Source organism: Thamnophis elegans, chromosome Z (assembly GCF_009769535.1).
Source record: "Thamnophis elegans isolate rThaEle1 chromosome Z, rThaEle1.pri, whole genome shotgun sequence".
NCBI lineage: Eukaryota > Metazoa > Chordata > Lepidosauria > Squamata > Colubridae > Thamnophis > Thamnophis elegans.
In genome coordinates this window covers 11,224,942-11,237,731 of record NC_045558.1, presented here as the reverse complement: position 1 = coordinate 11,237,731, position 12,790 = coordinate 11,224,942, and the positions used below count along the sequence as shown (strand labels likewise).

General features: G+C 42.5%; 1 protein-coding gene across 4 annotated transcripts in view; it reads right to left on the bottom strand.

Moving 5' to 3' along the window:
* RBM33 (RNA binding motif protein 33) overlaps positions 1 to 12,790 on the bottom strand; it is a 129,419-nt gene that overhangs the window by 28,187 nt on the left and 88,442 nt on the right. For all 4 annotated transcript variants that reach the window (XM_032237273.1, XM_032237276.1, XM_032237275.1 and 1 more), the window contains 2 exons: positions 5,889 to 6,101; positions 2,771 to 2,959 (listed from right to left, as the gene is read on the bottom strand). In XM_032237273.1, coding sequence (XP_032093164.1) covers positions 2,771 to 2,959; positions 5,889 to 6,101 — 402 coding nt within the window. The remainder of the gene's footprint in view (positions 1 to 2,770; positions 2,960 to 5,888; positions 6,102 to 12,790) is intronic.

The window sequence follows — 12,790 nt, the reverse complement described above, 5'->3', positions numbered from 1 at the left end:
AGTGATGACAGCAGTTTTCTTTTATCTTTTGCTGCTCTTTAAGAAAGTGATTGTGCTTTAATTGTTTCCAACTCTTGCCCACTCATCTGTATGTGTTTTTCTTATTGTACAGTTTCCTCACTGAATTAAGACAACCTGTACACATGATGATTATTGTGCCTTGAGATCCTGCAAATGGGAAACTCCCAACCAACTATGACCATGTAATGTCCTAAGATCCAGAAACAATAGTAATAGCAAGAGTTCTTTTCTTTCTTCATTCTTGCAGAAAATATCTAGTTAAATAATATTTCCATATGGGCCCAACAGAAGAACCAAAAAGCATAGCAAATGAATATTTAAGAAATAACATCAAAATCAATTTGAAGACAGATGGCAAGTTATTAGTGAAAAGAACATTCATGGATATTCTGTACTAGTGTCCCCTTGAAACTGGAAATGTACTTTGGTTGACATTTTCACCTAGAGACAGATGGACTTGGCAAGGAACATTTTTTCCCAGCTGGCTCAGAGAACGCCGATACTGCTAATCTCAAATATTTGCATCAAGAGCAACAGACAGATGGGTCTCTGTGCCAATTTATTTAAATTATACATGCTTAATCCTAACTCAATTGCTACCATTTTAAACTATAGTTCTGTAATTCCTGAGCCATTATGTGTCAGCACCTAGCCAAATTTAGATGATCTGAAAAAATTAGGCCCTGTTTAGTCCTAGGTTAAGGTTAGGGTTAGTTAGTATTCAAATTCAATTTGGAGGTTTTAATTAAAATTCAGGTAGGGGAGGGAGGGGAATGGCTGGATGGATAGATAAGATAAGATAGGTGGATGGATGGATTGATGGATACATGATAGACAGATGATGGATGGATAAGTAGATGGAGAGAGATATATCATGGATAGGTAAGTAGATGGATGGATGGATGGATGGACGGACTGACAGACGGACAGACAGACAGAGATAGATATTGTTCAGCAAAGGGGATTTCAATTTTCACCCTATACAGCAGGCTCTACACTTACCTTCTTCCTTCACAGGTGATAAATATCACTTTAATAAGAGCCCCCTACATTACTTGGTTGCAGAATAAGTCCCTGTCCTCCTTTTTGCAGCTACTTCATAATTTAGGAGACATGCTACAATCAAATGAAAACAGGATCCTCTAATATTTAATTTTTTTTTCTACATGATGATGAAGAACCTAACCATGGGCATCACTTTTGATCTATCTGGATGTGAGAGCATGTGGAGGCAATTCCATGAGAAACAGGCCTGTAGGAGCTCAGTCTTAAATGGACATCTATCAAAATATTTGCTTAAGAGGTTATTCTCATCATGAGCCCTGGGGTGGCGCAGTGGTTAAGAGTGCATTACTTCAGGTTACTTCTGCTGACTGCCGGATGCCAACCACCAGCGGATTGGCAGTTTGATCCTGACCAGCTCAAGGTTGACTCAGCCTTCCAACTTTCCAAGGTGGGTAAAATGAGCACCCAGATTGTTGAGGGCAATAGGCTGACTCTGTAAACAGCCTAGAGGGCTGTAAAAACACTGTGAAGTGGTAAGTCTAAGTGCTATTGCTATTAGGTTTCCCTGTTAGCATTGAATGGAATTTTTCCAAAAGAGCGCTATAAAAACCAAGAGAAGTACATTTAGGTACAAAATGCAAAACAGCACTTCACCCTGCCAATTTTTTTAACCAAATTAAAGATTTGGTGGCTGCAGTTGCACAACCTGTTTAAGCACGGTCTAGTTTTTAGCTAATTTCTCTTGGGGCTTATTGCTGCTATGCAAATCCAGTCCATTTGGTTTATTTATATTTAATGTGTAACTCAGAAAATGGGTTCAATCTGTGACCAGATCAAGCTTGCAAACACATTCAGTGGGTTGCAGGTGGAATACCTTTTACTGATTCAAAGGGTTTGTTTGTTTTTTACCCTATTTCAGATAATAGCGGTTACATATATTTAAATGTACGTAGTTAACAGCCAAGCACCTCCAATTGTGCCACTTCTTTCAAATGTATAGAGCAGTGTTTCTCAACCATGGCGATTTTAAGATGGCTGGACTTCAACTCTTAAGAATCCCCCCAGTCAGCTATGTTGGCTGCGGGATTCTGGGAATTAAAGTCCAAACTGTCAGCCCTTGGGCTGCCATTCGCGCGGATGGGTCCAGCATGTCTACCCCAACACCCTGACAATCTGTTTCCCTGCGATCCCAGCTCTCCCAGATTTGTCCTGCATGCTCCTTATTCCTCTTGTCCAGCCAGCTCTGGTGGTGACATCATCAGCCTGTAGCAGATGGGGCTTCGGCTAGCTGCAGATCACCTGGATGGACTCTACTGTTCCCTAGCTGGTTAGCTCCATTTGAATGACATCACCCATCTAGCATCTTGGGTGGGAGTGGGGGTGTTCTTTGCATGGACATTCTCGGGGGGGGGGGATGATTGATAGGTGGCGTCATCACTAGGGAACAGGGAGGAGTTGTGGTGTATGGGTAATTAGGGTGGGGTCAAGAGTATATATTACAATGGTGTGGTTAATCAGGTTAGAGCTGACCTTGCTTATTTGTGCTGTTCGTCATCTAGTGTTGGCTAGTATTTTGCAACAATACAGGTAAAGCATTTGCAACACCCTGCTTCTCTGTGTTCTTGATGAACACCGCAACATGACACAAACATCTTAATACTGCCAAGGTTGAGAAACACTGATCTAGAGCTTTGCAAAGATTGAAGATTTCTGGCAAAAATAACGAAGGCGGGAGATGATCTACCTGGATGGGTCCTACTGACATGAGCAGGTTCTTCAGCTGAATGTCCGTGGTGGATGAAGAAAGCCCTTCCACTGACACCACACTGGGCTGAGGTTTGCATTCCACCACCCGCAGATTTGGCTTACTTGACATTAAGCGGCCTCGGCCCATCTGGCTCACGATCCCCCTGCCTCTCCCATGCAGAATTCCCTGGTGAGAGAAAAAGAATTTGATTTCCTGCTTCTGCTTTCGTCATCCGACAGATTTAACACGAAAGTTATCTATTCTCTTAGAAGGTCTGGAGGGCAAATGACTGAAGTTCCATCTGTAAACAGAGCTGATGGCCAGACAGTCATAGTTCTCTCAGCTCACTTTCATTGAAATCATGGACCAGGAAACCTATGATCCATTGGTATCATCCTTTCAGAGATACTCTGTTACATCCCTGAGGAAGCATTGCCTCATGGGCACACATGCAGACTCTCTGCCCATTGGCTGAGCCGTTGACAGCTCAGCCGGCGGGAAAAACAACCCCGCATCATTAGCTAAGCTGCTGACAGCTGCTAGGTATAAATAGCAGCCTGACTGAATATTATTGCTGCCGGTGCTTACTTCTGTCGTTGCCTGTTAGCTGTTGTTAATTAAACAGAGTTAAATTCCCTCTGTCTCCCCTCAGTCATTACCCACCTTCTGAATAGAAAACTTCCCTATGTAAAGAGAGAAACAGAATGAACCAAAGAAAAAACAAAAAGCCACCCCTTAGTGGGAGATGTCCAGCTTCCCGCCATTGAGTTTTCTTGCAGGAAGCTGGAAGGGGAACTCTGAAAATGAGGCTCATGTGATTGTGGCAGCACTGAAGCAGCCACAACTTTGCCCGAATTTGAGTCCCACGGGAATCTTGGGCCCTAAACTGTGGATGCTTTCTGTAAGTTAGTCCTTTTGAGGTATGCCATTTTAAAAATTGTTGGTCTCTGATAAACTGTTTCATCTAACTGAAGGTTACAATCAATGACAGACATGAGAGCTTTCACCGTGCATCAATTGGAAATCATATCGAAGCTCCAATGTAACAAGAAGTTCCATCCCTAGGAGAAGACAGTCCTAAAACACCGAGGCTTGCCAAAGCAACATCCAAGTCCTTCATGAACTCTTTATTTCCAGCAGTGTACTCAACTCAAATGAACTCTTCCCTCTTTACAACCACTCCATAAGTTCCCCGAAACTCTGACATACAGTTCTGTGTAAAAGTATCCTGCAGTTGTGCAAAAATGCTATAAATTAAGAATGCTTTCAGAAACAGAAGTGTTAATAATTTACTTTTTTATCCATTAGCGAAAAGGGAAGTAAATGAACAGAAGAGAAATCCAAATCAAATCAATATTTGGTATGACTACCCCTATCAAACAGTATCAATTCTTCCAGGTACACTTGTGCAGAGTTTTTGAAAGAACTCGGCAAGATTCCTTCAAGGACGTTCCAAACATCTTGGAGAACTAACCCTCAGATCTTCTGTGGATGTAGGCTGCCTTTTGTCTCTTCATGTAATCCTAAACAGATTCGATGATGCTGAGTTGTCTGGTTTGAAAGGAGGAGTCCTCAAACTATGGCTTGTGGGCTGGATATGACCCACCAAAGCCATTAATCTTGGCCCGTGCAGGATCACGAGGCTCCCCCGCCCATATTGCCCCACCTACCCACTAGCCCCCACCCACCTTCTGGAGGCCGAGGAGGCCAAAAAGGAGACACATGGAGGCCTCAGTAGGCCAAAAATATGTCCATTTTTGGGTGGCAGAGTTTTCGTGGAGGCCAAAAATGGGATGAGCGCAGGCCTCAGGAGTGCAAAAATGTTCCTGTTTTGGGGCAGCAGAGTGGTTCTACAGGTCGAGGAGGCCAAAACCAAGTCCAAAACCAGGTCTGGTTTTGGCCTCCCCAGCCTCCAGAGAGAGAGAGAGAGAGAGGAAGGGAGGGAGAGAGGGAGAGAGACACACAAACAGAGGTTCCTCACACACACACACACACCCCAAGGCAGTCACATCCTTTCACTAACTTGCTTTCCACCCCAGGAGCATAACAAATTAAACTTTAATTTGTGTGTATTGTTTAATGGACTGCTAAATTGGCCATGGCTACCCAGTCGCATGACCACCTAGCCACACCCATCCAGTCACATGATCACCTGGCCACGCCCGGTCCAGCCCCCCAAAAGTCTGAGGGAACATGAATTGGCCCGCTGTTTAAAAAGTTTGAGGACCACTGCTTTACCTAGGAGAGACTTTGCTGATGCCTTTTGTTCCTGTGCTCAGATGCTTGACTTGAGACATGCAACTGTCTTCCACAACCTCATTTTAGTAGGAAAGTTTGGCTGTTCCTTACCCAGATTTAAGCTTCCTACTATTTCAGTTAATGACTGAGTTTCAACCCAGTTAGGAAATTGACGTTCATTGGTACCTGCTTGGCATAATTGGTATAATACATCTGGCACTAGTTCTACAAAATCCTTGATTTTGTGGAATTGATTCTGCTTTGAAGGTAAAAAGTGATGACAACGAATATTAATTTGATTTGCATTTCTCTTCTGTTCATTTACTTTCCATTTTGTTAATTGATAAAATACAAATTATTAACACTTCTATTTCTGGAAGCATTCTTAATTTATGGCATTTTTGTACAAATGCCTAATACTTTTGCACACTGCTGTATATTGAAGCAATAAACATACTTGGGTTAGAAAAAACAGGCTTCTAAACAGTTTTTTATTATACAAAATTACACAGTAGCAAAGATCTTAGAAAAGGATTTGAGCTCAAGGGCTCCCAATACAGTTATCTGCAGTGTTAAAATATATTTCCCATCAATTCTGTTTGGTGCTTCCCATGTTAAATATTGGAATCCATCTTATCTGGGAACTATCAGATACCAGAATATTACCTGAGGACCAAAACTCACATGGGAATGTTTTCATCATCCATAGCTTTTACCAGAAGTCAAAACAACAATCACAAATCTATACCACCGAGAGAAATTATCTTTCTGCTACCTCAACAGCTAATGTAGTTAACAAATTCAGCGTCTCAATAACCCTGAAAAGTTATTTCTTCAGGCAACTAATGAAGATATCAGGACAAACCAGAATCAATACCTTTTTCACTTGATGTATCCCTGGGATATTTTTTAGTCCTTGAGGAAACGTAGAATGGATCTGTGACAGAAGGTGCTGATGAGGCTGATGTGGTTGCTGCACTGTCCCCTTTGTCAGTGTGACCTTCCGCATCGGCGGATGTCTCTGCTCCGAGAGCTGCGGAAGCCGGTTAGCCGATTCTTCCAAATGAGAAAAGCCAACATTCTCACCACCCTGTAAGAAATGTAAAACATTTTGCTTAAAACATAAACAAAAAGAAAAATCTGCTATGTGCTTTTGGCAACTATACTATGGAATGGAGCTTGGATAACAGATTAAGAAGTATTAAGATAATGCTTCATTCAAAAGAGAATGTACATGGCTTCCTAAAATTGAGAGAGGGTTAAGAAGAGAAGGCATTTAGTAGCACCTGCGTGATTTATTCCTTAGAGTTAGAAATTACAGAGGTTTCTTCCCTCCAATAGATGTATATGTGAATCAAATGCTTGTACAATTTTGCCCAATGTGGAATCCTTCTAGTTCTGGGGCTCTTAACTCTCAGAATTTTCAGTCAATGTAATTATATAACAAAATGCTGGGGAACCTGTTGCCTTCAGGCACCGCTTATGGCATGAAGGCAAGTCATATTGGTGACTAACAACATTTGGAGATATATTGTACACAAAATAGAAAACATGTTTTGATTCAAGTATGAATCAAACACATTCTGGCTCATGCGCACCTTTTCAGGAAATCAAAACCTGTCCAAACTAAACCCAAATAGCAAATTTCTCTTTCCTGTTTCCCTATTCCTCTCAGATGGCTCCAAAAGTGGGCTGCTATGGGTTCGGCCAATTTCGGGAAAACCCTTAGCTAACATTATGGTTGGTTCAGAGAACCTCCAAATCCCACCCCTGGCTGGCCCTACTCATCCCACTCTTCCCCTCCCACGAGTCTCCATGTGGCCCGTTTTGGATGCAAGGTAAGTGCAGGCCCCGTGCAGAGGCTCAGTAAGGGGATAAATGGGCCTCCTTGAAGTTCCGGAAGCCGGAAACGGGAGGCAGTTTTCGCTCTCCCAGAGGCTTGAGGAAAGCCTCCGGAGCCTGGGGAAGGCGAAAACGCCTCCCCCACCCCATGGTGCAGGAGCCCGACTAGACTATGTCTACCATGGCCATGCCCACCCAGGAACCGGGAAAAGAACCCGTTGCTGAAACTTTTGAAGCCCACCCCTAGATAACAGGCAAACTAGAGGAAGGTTGACAGCTCTCCACCCCATCTCTGCATGGTCTGTGTACCAGCCAGCTCATCAGTATTTCCCGCATCCTTTCCTTTACCCACTACTGCAACAGAAATGTAAAAACAGCCCAGGTTCGAATCCCAGTAAGGGTATGGCCAGCTGATGAGAGCTCAATAGCTTGAAATAGATCTATACTAGTCTCCCTTTATTTATCAGCACAAATGCAATACAACAATGGTTTTCTGCCTGGAAGGCTCCTAGGGTAGCGCTGAAAGGCAAAAGGGAAGCAGTATGCTCCCTCCCATATTTGGGCATACCAGGTGCTTTAACATAAATATAAATAAATAAATAAATAAATAAATAAATAAATAAATAAATAAATAAATAAATAAATAAATACATACATGTCCATATCCTATGGTAATTTTCTGTCAGGGGCAAGAAATCAGCTGAACACAATGTTTATTGCTATTCATCTGTTGACAAGAATCTCACCAGATTCATGCTAGATAAATACTGCAAAGTTTTAGAGGCCTCATTTTCATTGCTTCCACCTCATTATCTATTCAAGAATAGGCAGCCTTTTTACTCCTCTTCTCAACTCAGGTTCAGATTGGACCACACTCCCTTCCCATCTTAATTTCTATCTGGACCTTATGACCTTTCCCTGATCTTCCCAGAATCTTACTTAGTTTTTTATTCCTCCCTGTTTTAGCCACTGCCTCTTAACCTGGAGCATTTTGTCAGTGCACATGCCTTCAAGATCTGTGCCAAGATAAGTTTAATAATAATAAGTTTAATAATGTCTTAATAATTCCAGTATGGATATTGACCACCCAAAATAACAGAATGTTTTGCACATCCCTAAGGGGAAATGTAAGGATGCTAGATTAAGAAGAGTTGTGATTTTGGTCTGATCCAACCAGGTTACTGTCTTTTTGTACTTGGCAGTCCTTTTCTAATTATGATTGTTCAAAGAAAATCAAGTCAACCTATGATTATGTGATGTAGTCCTTAAAAATAAACATTTGTGGAAATGGCACCTTGTTATTCTTGAATGAAATATTCCATCCCAAACTCTGAGGATAAATTAAAACCAACACAATTCTAGAAAGGCTGTAAACTCTGTAAAGACCTATGTGTTTTAAACAGACATGATAAACTGAAGATAAGAACCAAGTATATTCCAGGAGAGTTTCCTTTTCTAATATTTTATTCTATATCTTAAAATATCTTAATTGAAGTTGAAGTATCCACAGTGAAATATTTCTACAATGGTTATAAATCTGCAAAACTTTCAAACTGCATGTATACAGCAGCAGAGAAATGTAATATGTCCCTACTGGTAAATAAACACACTTTCCTACTTTGAACTGAAAACATTAAATCTCCCTCAGAAACTCATATTTGTATTATTTTTGAATGACAAGCCAAGAGTAGGATTAGGCAAACTGATCTATCAGAAGTAAAGCTCAGCAGGAGATCCCTTATCATAGCATGTCTTGAACTGTTGATCTGCAAATAAAAGATTCTGCAAATCTAGAGTGTTAAAAAAATGAAAATTCAAGATATGGCATATTTTCCCTTCAGTATGGTTATTATATTCATATATCATATTCAAGTGGACATAAACCTTTTTCAAAGGTACAATACAACTTTTCTATAGGCTAACATCTCATTATATGGTCTAAAAACTAAGGTTGTTTTTAACCATTTTTATTAATTTTAGTTGAAAAGGCAAGAAATTAAATAAGATTCAGAAGCTTCCAATTCCATTATTTATTTTTAGAAAGGTAAGCTCTGATCATGCTGTATTAGGAAGGACGTTAATAAATAAGAGCAACGAAGGAGCACCAGAATTTTGTAAGCTGTACTTTTCTCACAAATACCTTGACAGTTTCACAATGAAGATGAAGTCAGTTGGCTATCAATATTAGCTGGACAATTTTATTTATAACAAACGCTTTGAGGATGTCCTGATAAAATACTGCCCCATTGATACTGTCAGAGCTTCTTGCAATTTGACAGATCAAATCTTATTCTAATTCTTAAAACCGCACAAATAAACGGTATCACTCGTGTGCATTCTGTAGTGAGCAAATTGATTAATCCCTTTCTATAGAAATCTCAACTCTTGATTACACCTATCAGACGTTAAGCACCATTATTCCAAGTGACAACACTTGACAAATTCCCTAACCATCTCTCTCAGCCTTTGTACCCCTGCTAGCTTGTATTAACCCTGATGAAAAATTAATTTTCCTTATCTTCAACTAAACCCCAAAATCCAAATCCGCCAAACTGGCAACTCTTTCTGTAAAGGTATTATGAAAACCTCTAAAAGATTAATTGCATGTCTTCAGGTGACATTAAATTAATTTCTATACTTGTGATAGACATTTGATACTCAGCACTGAGAGGACAGATAACATTGTCAGGATACACAGAAGGACAGTGGTGGAGTGTCCCAGGGCAGCCTCTTATGAATTCTCCTTTTGATAAGGCCATACTTCACTGTCATTGACACTGTTACCGATCTTGCAACCTCAGACCTCACTGCACAGGTTTCTATTAGCTGTGACAATGCTGTGTTTATCCACGTAATCTTTGCTAAAGCGAATTCAAATAATCACCCTAACAGTGAGAGGGATGTACATGCTGGCTAAAGCATTTAAAGAAAATAAGCTAGGCCTGATTTGAGAAATATTGCAAACACAACTCTGCACTCCTATCCTAGCGAAATGAGTTACAGTCTAAAAAAGGAAAGTTACATTTTAGTTTCTATACTGGGGGCCACAACAAGCTGTACCACAACCATATTCCCATTAAGTCACTTTACAAGTTTTAATAAATGGCTTGCTTTCCTCAACAATCACTGCTTTTTTAAAATGAAAGCCAGATGAGAAAGAAACTACTGTGCAAGTGTTGCTTGGGCCTCCTCCGGGTGCCGTCGGCCGGACAATGCCGGCTGGCGGCCCCTCGGGGGAGGGCCTTCTCTGTAGCTGCGCCGGCCCTGTGGAACGATATACCCGTCGAGATCCGGACCCTTTCCACTCTCTCGGCCTTCCAAAAAGCCACCAAAACATGGCTGTTCCAGCAGACCTGGGGCTGTTGATCAATGTCCAGCCCCACCTAGACAGAATGGATGGCATGTAATTTTAATAACTGTATTTTTATTTTTTATTTTTTAATTTTTTTATCTCGTTTCTGTAAGCTGCCCAGAGTCCTACGGGATTGGGCGGCATACAAATTTTATTAAATTTCAAATTTCAAATAGTAACATGAAGTCAACATTCAAAAAAGTAAGTAAGTTTAAAACCAAAGGGTGTAAGGTCACTGCAAAGCTAGCAACTATTTGGTCACATTTGAACACATGTCCAAAAGGTGTTTTTTTTCTAAAGGGTAACTGGACTTTCTTTGCTCTTTTTTTTCCTTTGAAAATGTTTTACTTCTCATCCAAGAAGCTTCTTCAGTTTTAACTGACAGGGGGGGAATTCAGTTAGTTAGAAGTGAAGAAGTTTCTTGAATGAGAAACGTTTTCAAAGGGGGGAAAAAACACCAAGTAAGTCCAGTTGCTTTTGGGGAAAGTATTTGGGGAACAACCTAACCTGGATGACTAAGAATCTCCATAGACATCTGAAAACTTGTATTAATGAACTCACCAAAATCAATTTCATGACAAGTAAATTGAAGAAGTCTTCCCGTTCAAACACTTTTGCGACCTGAGACTTAAATAAAGGGATATTCTTCTAATTGCTTTTAAAGTAAAGGTGAGAAGAAATGAATTCATTTGGGTTAGCATTCAAAGTACAGATTCAGACTTATACAAACCTTTCCCCACTGACATCCTTCGGAAATATAGTGCCATATTTATGACACTCAAAATTATGGTTTCATATATTAGTGTAGAATGAAAGAATATTCCAATTTCCTTTTCTTCTGTCCACACTTTCTGAGGGGGCACAAATTAGTTTTTGCCTTAAACATGTTGCTGGAAAACAGGAGAGCTTGTTTTGTGTAGGAGAACCATGCATATTAAACTCATATGATTTTCAGCATTTGAATAAAGATACAGAAAGGAAGTTTTACTAATGACAGTTGGCCTTACCTGAACTGTTATTTTAAGAGGTGTTTGCAGGATGGGCCAGAGATGGTATTATCATAGCCAATTGGCTTTGAGACTGGGTTGAAGCTGAAGCCATGCCTCTGGGCTCCTCTCTTCTGACTCCAGTTTCAATGCAGTATGCGCTCCCGAGAGCCTGAAAACAAGTCACAAAGGAGACACCTCTACCCACCAATACTGTCTATCTAACCTAGGGTGGGAACTGGCCCATCAGGTAAGACCAACTGTCATTTTTCAGAGTGAGTTTGCAGGATGGTGCAGAGATGGGACATACCCAAGTTTCGTCCCAAGGGTGGGCCCTCACTGATCCGACAGGACATGTTGCAGGACCCTGCGGCCGAACGCCGCGTCAGAAGATGCGAAGGCATCCAGCCTGTAGTGCCGGAATAAGGGCAATGAGGATGCCCACATCGCGGCCCTGCAGATGTCTTTTATGGGGGCCTGGGAGGCCCAGGGCGCCGAGGTGGCCGTACTCCTAGTGGAGTGGGCCGTGATGCCGGCTGGAACTGGCAAGTTCTGCGCCTCATAGGTGAGGGCAATGGCCAGACAGATCCACTGGCTAATGGTGGACGGGGAGACCCTCTTCCCTAGTGACGAGGGTTGGAAGGATACAAACAGAGCCTCAGACCTACGAAACCGCCCTCCACCTTAGGTAAATCCTTAAGGCCCTTCTTACATCTAAACTGTGCCAACTGTGCTCCCACTCCCTAGTCGGGTCTGGGCTGAAGTCCGGAAGAACCACCTCCTGCGCCCGGTGGAAGACCGTGTTTACCTTTGGCAGGAAAGCCGGGTCCAGGCGTAGCACTACCCTGTTATTGTGAAACGTGCATAGATCCTCCCTGGAGGAGAGAGCCCCCAGCTCTGAGACTCACCTAGCCGAGGTGATAGCCACCAGGAACACAACCTTACAAGTGAGGAGCTTCCGGATAACGGTCCAAAGTGGTTCAAAAGGCTTGGCCATAAGGGCTCGTAGCACCGTGGGAAGGTGCCACATAGGAAACCTGTGAACTGGTAATGGACGAAGGTGGGCTGCCCCCTTGAGGAACCTCTTAACTAAGGGCAAATGAGGTAGCGGAGTAGGCCCCTCCCCAGGTAGCACCGTGGCCAGTGCCACCAACTGTCTCCTAACCGTGACTAGGGACAGGCCCTTGTCCAGACCCTCCTGGAGGAAATCCAGGACTTAAGGGACCGTGGCCCTGGAGGGGGTCACGTGGGCGGCCTGGCACCAGGAGACAAACGTCTCCCAAGTGGAATCGTAAATCCTGTTGGTTGACTGTCTGCGGGAGGCCTCAATGGTTCTGATCACCTTTTGGGACAGGAGGGCGCCTCTCAGGCACTCCCGCTCAATTTCCACATGGCCAGTTGGAGCCACTGTGGATCTGGATGGACCCTGTAGCAATATCACCTCCCCCCGGGGAATTCTCCATGGTCTCCCTGCCGACAGACTCAGCAGGTCCGCGAACCAAGCCCTCCTGGGCCAGTAGGGGGCCACTAGGATTACTTCGGCCTGCTCTCTGACTACCTTCTGGATGACCCTGGGAAGGAGAGGTGGGGGGGGGGAAG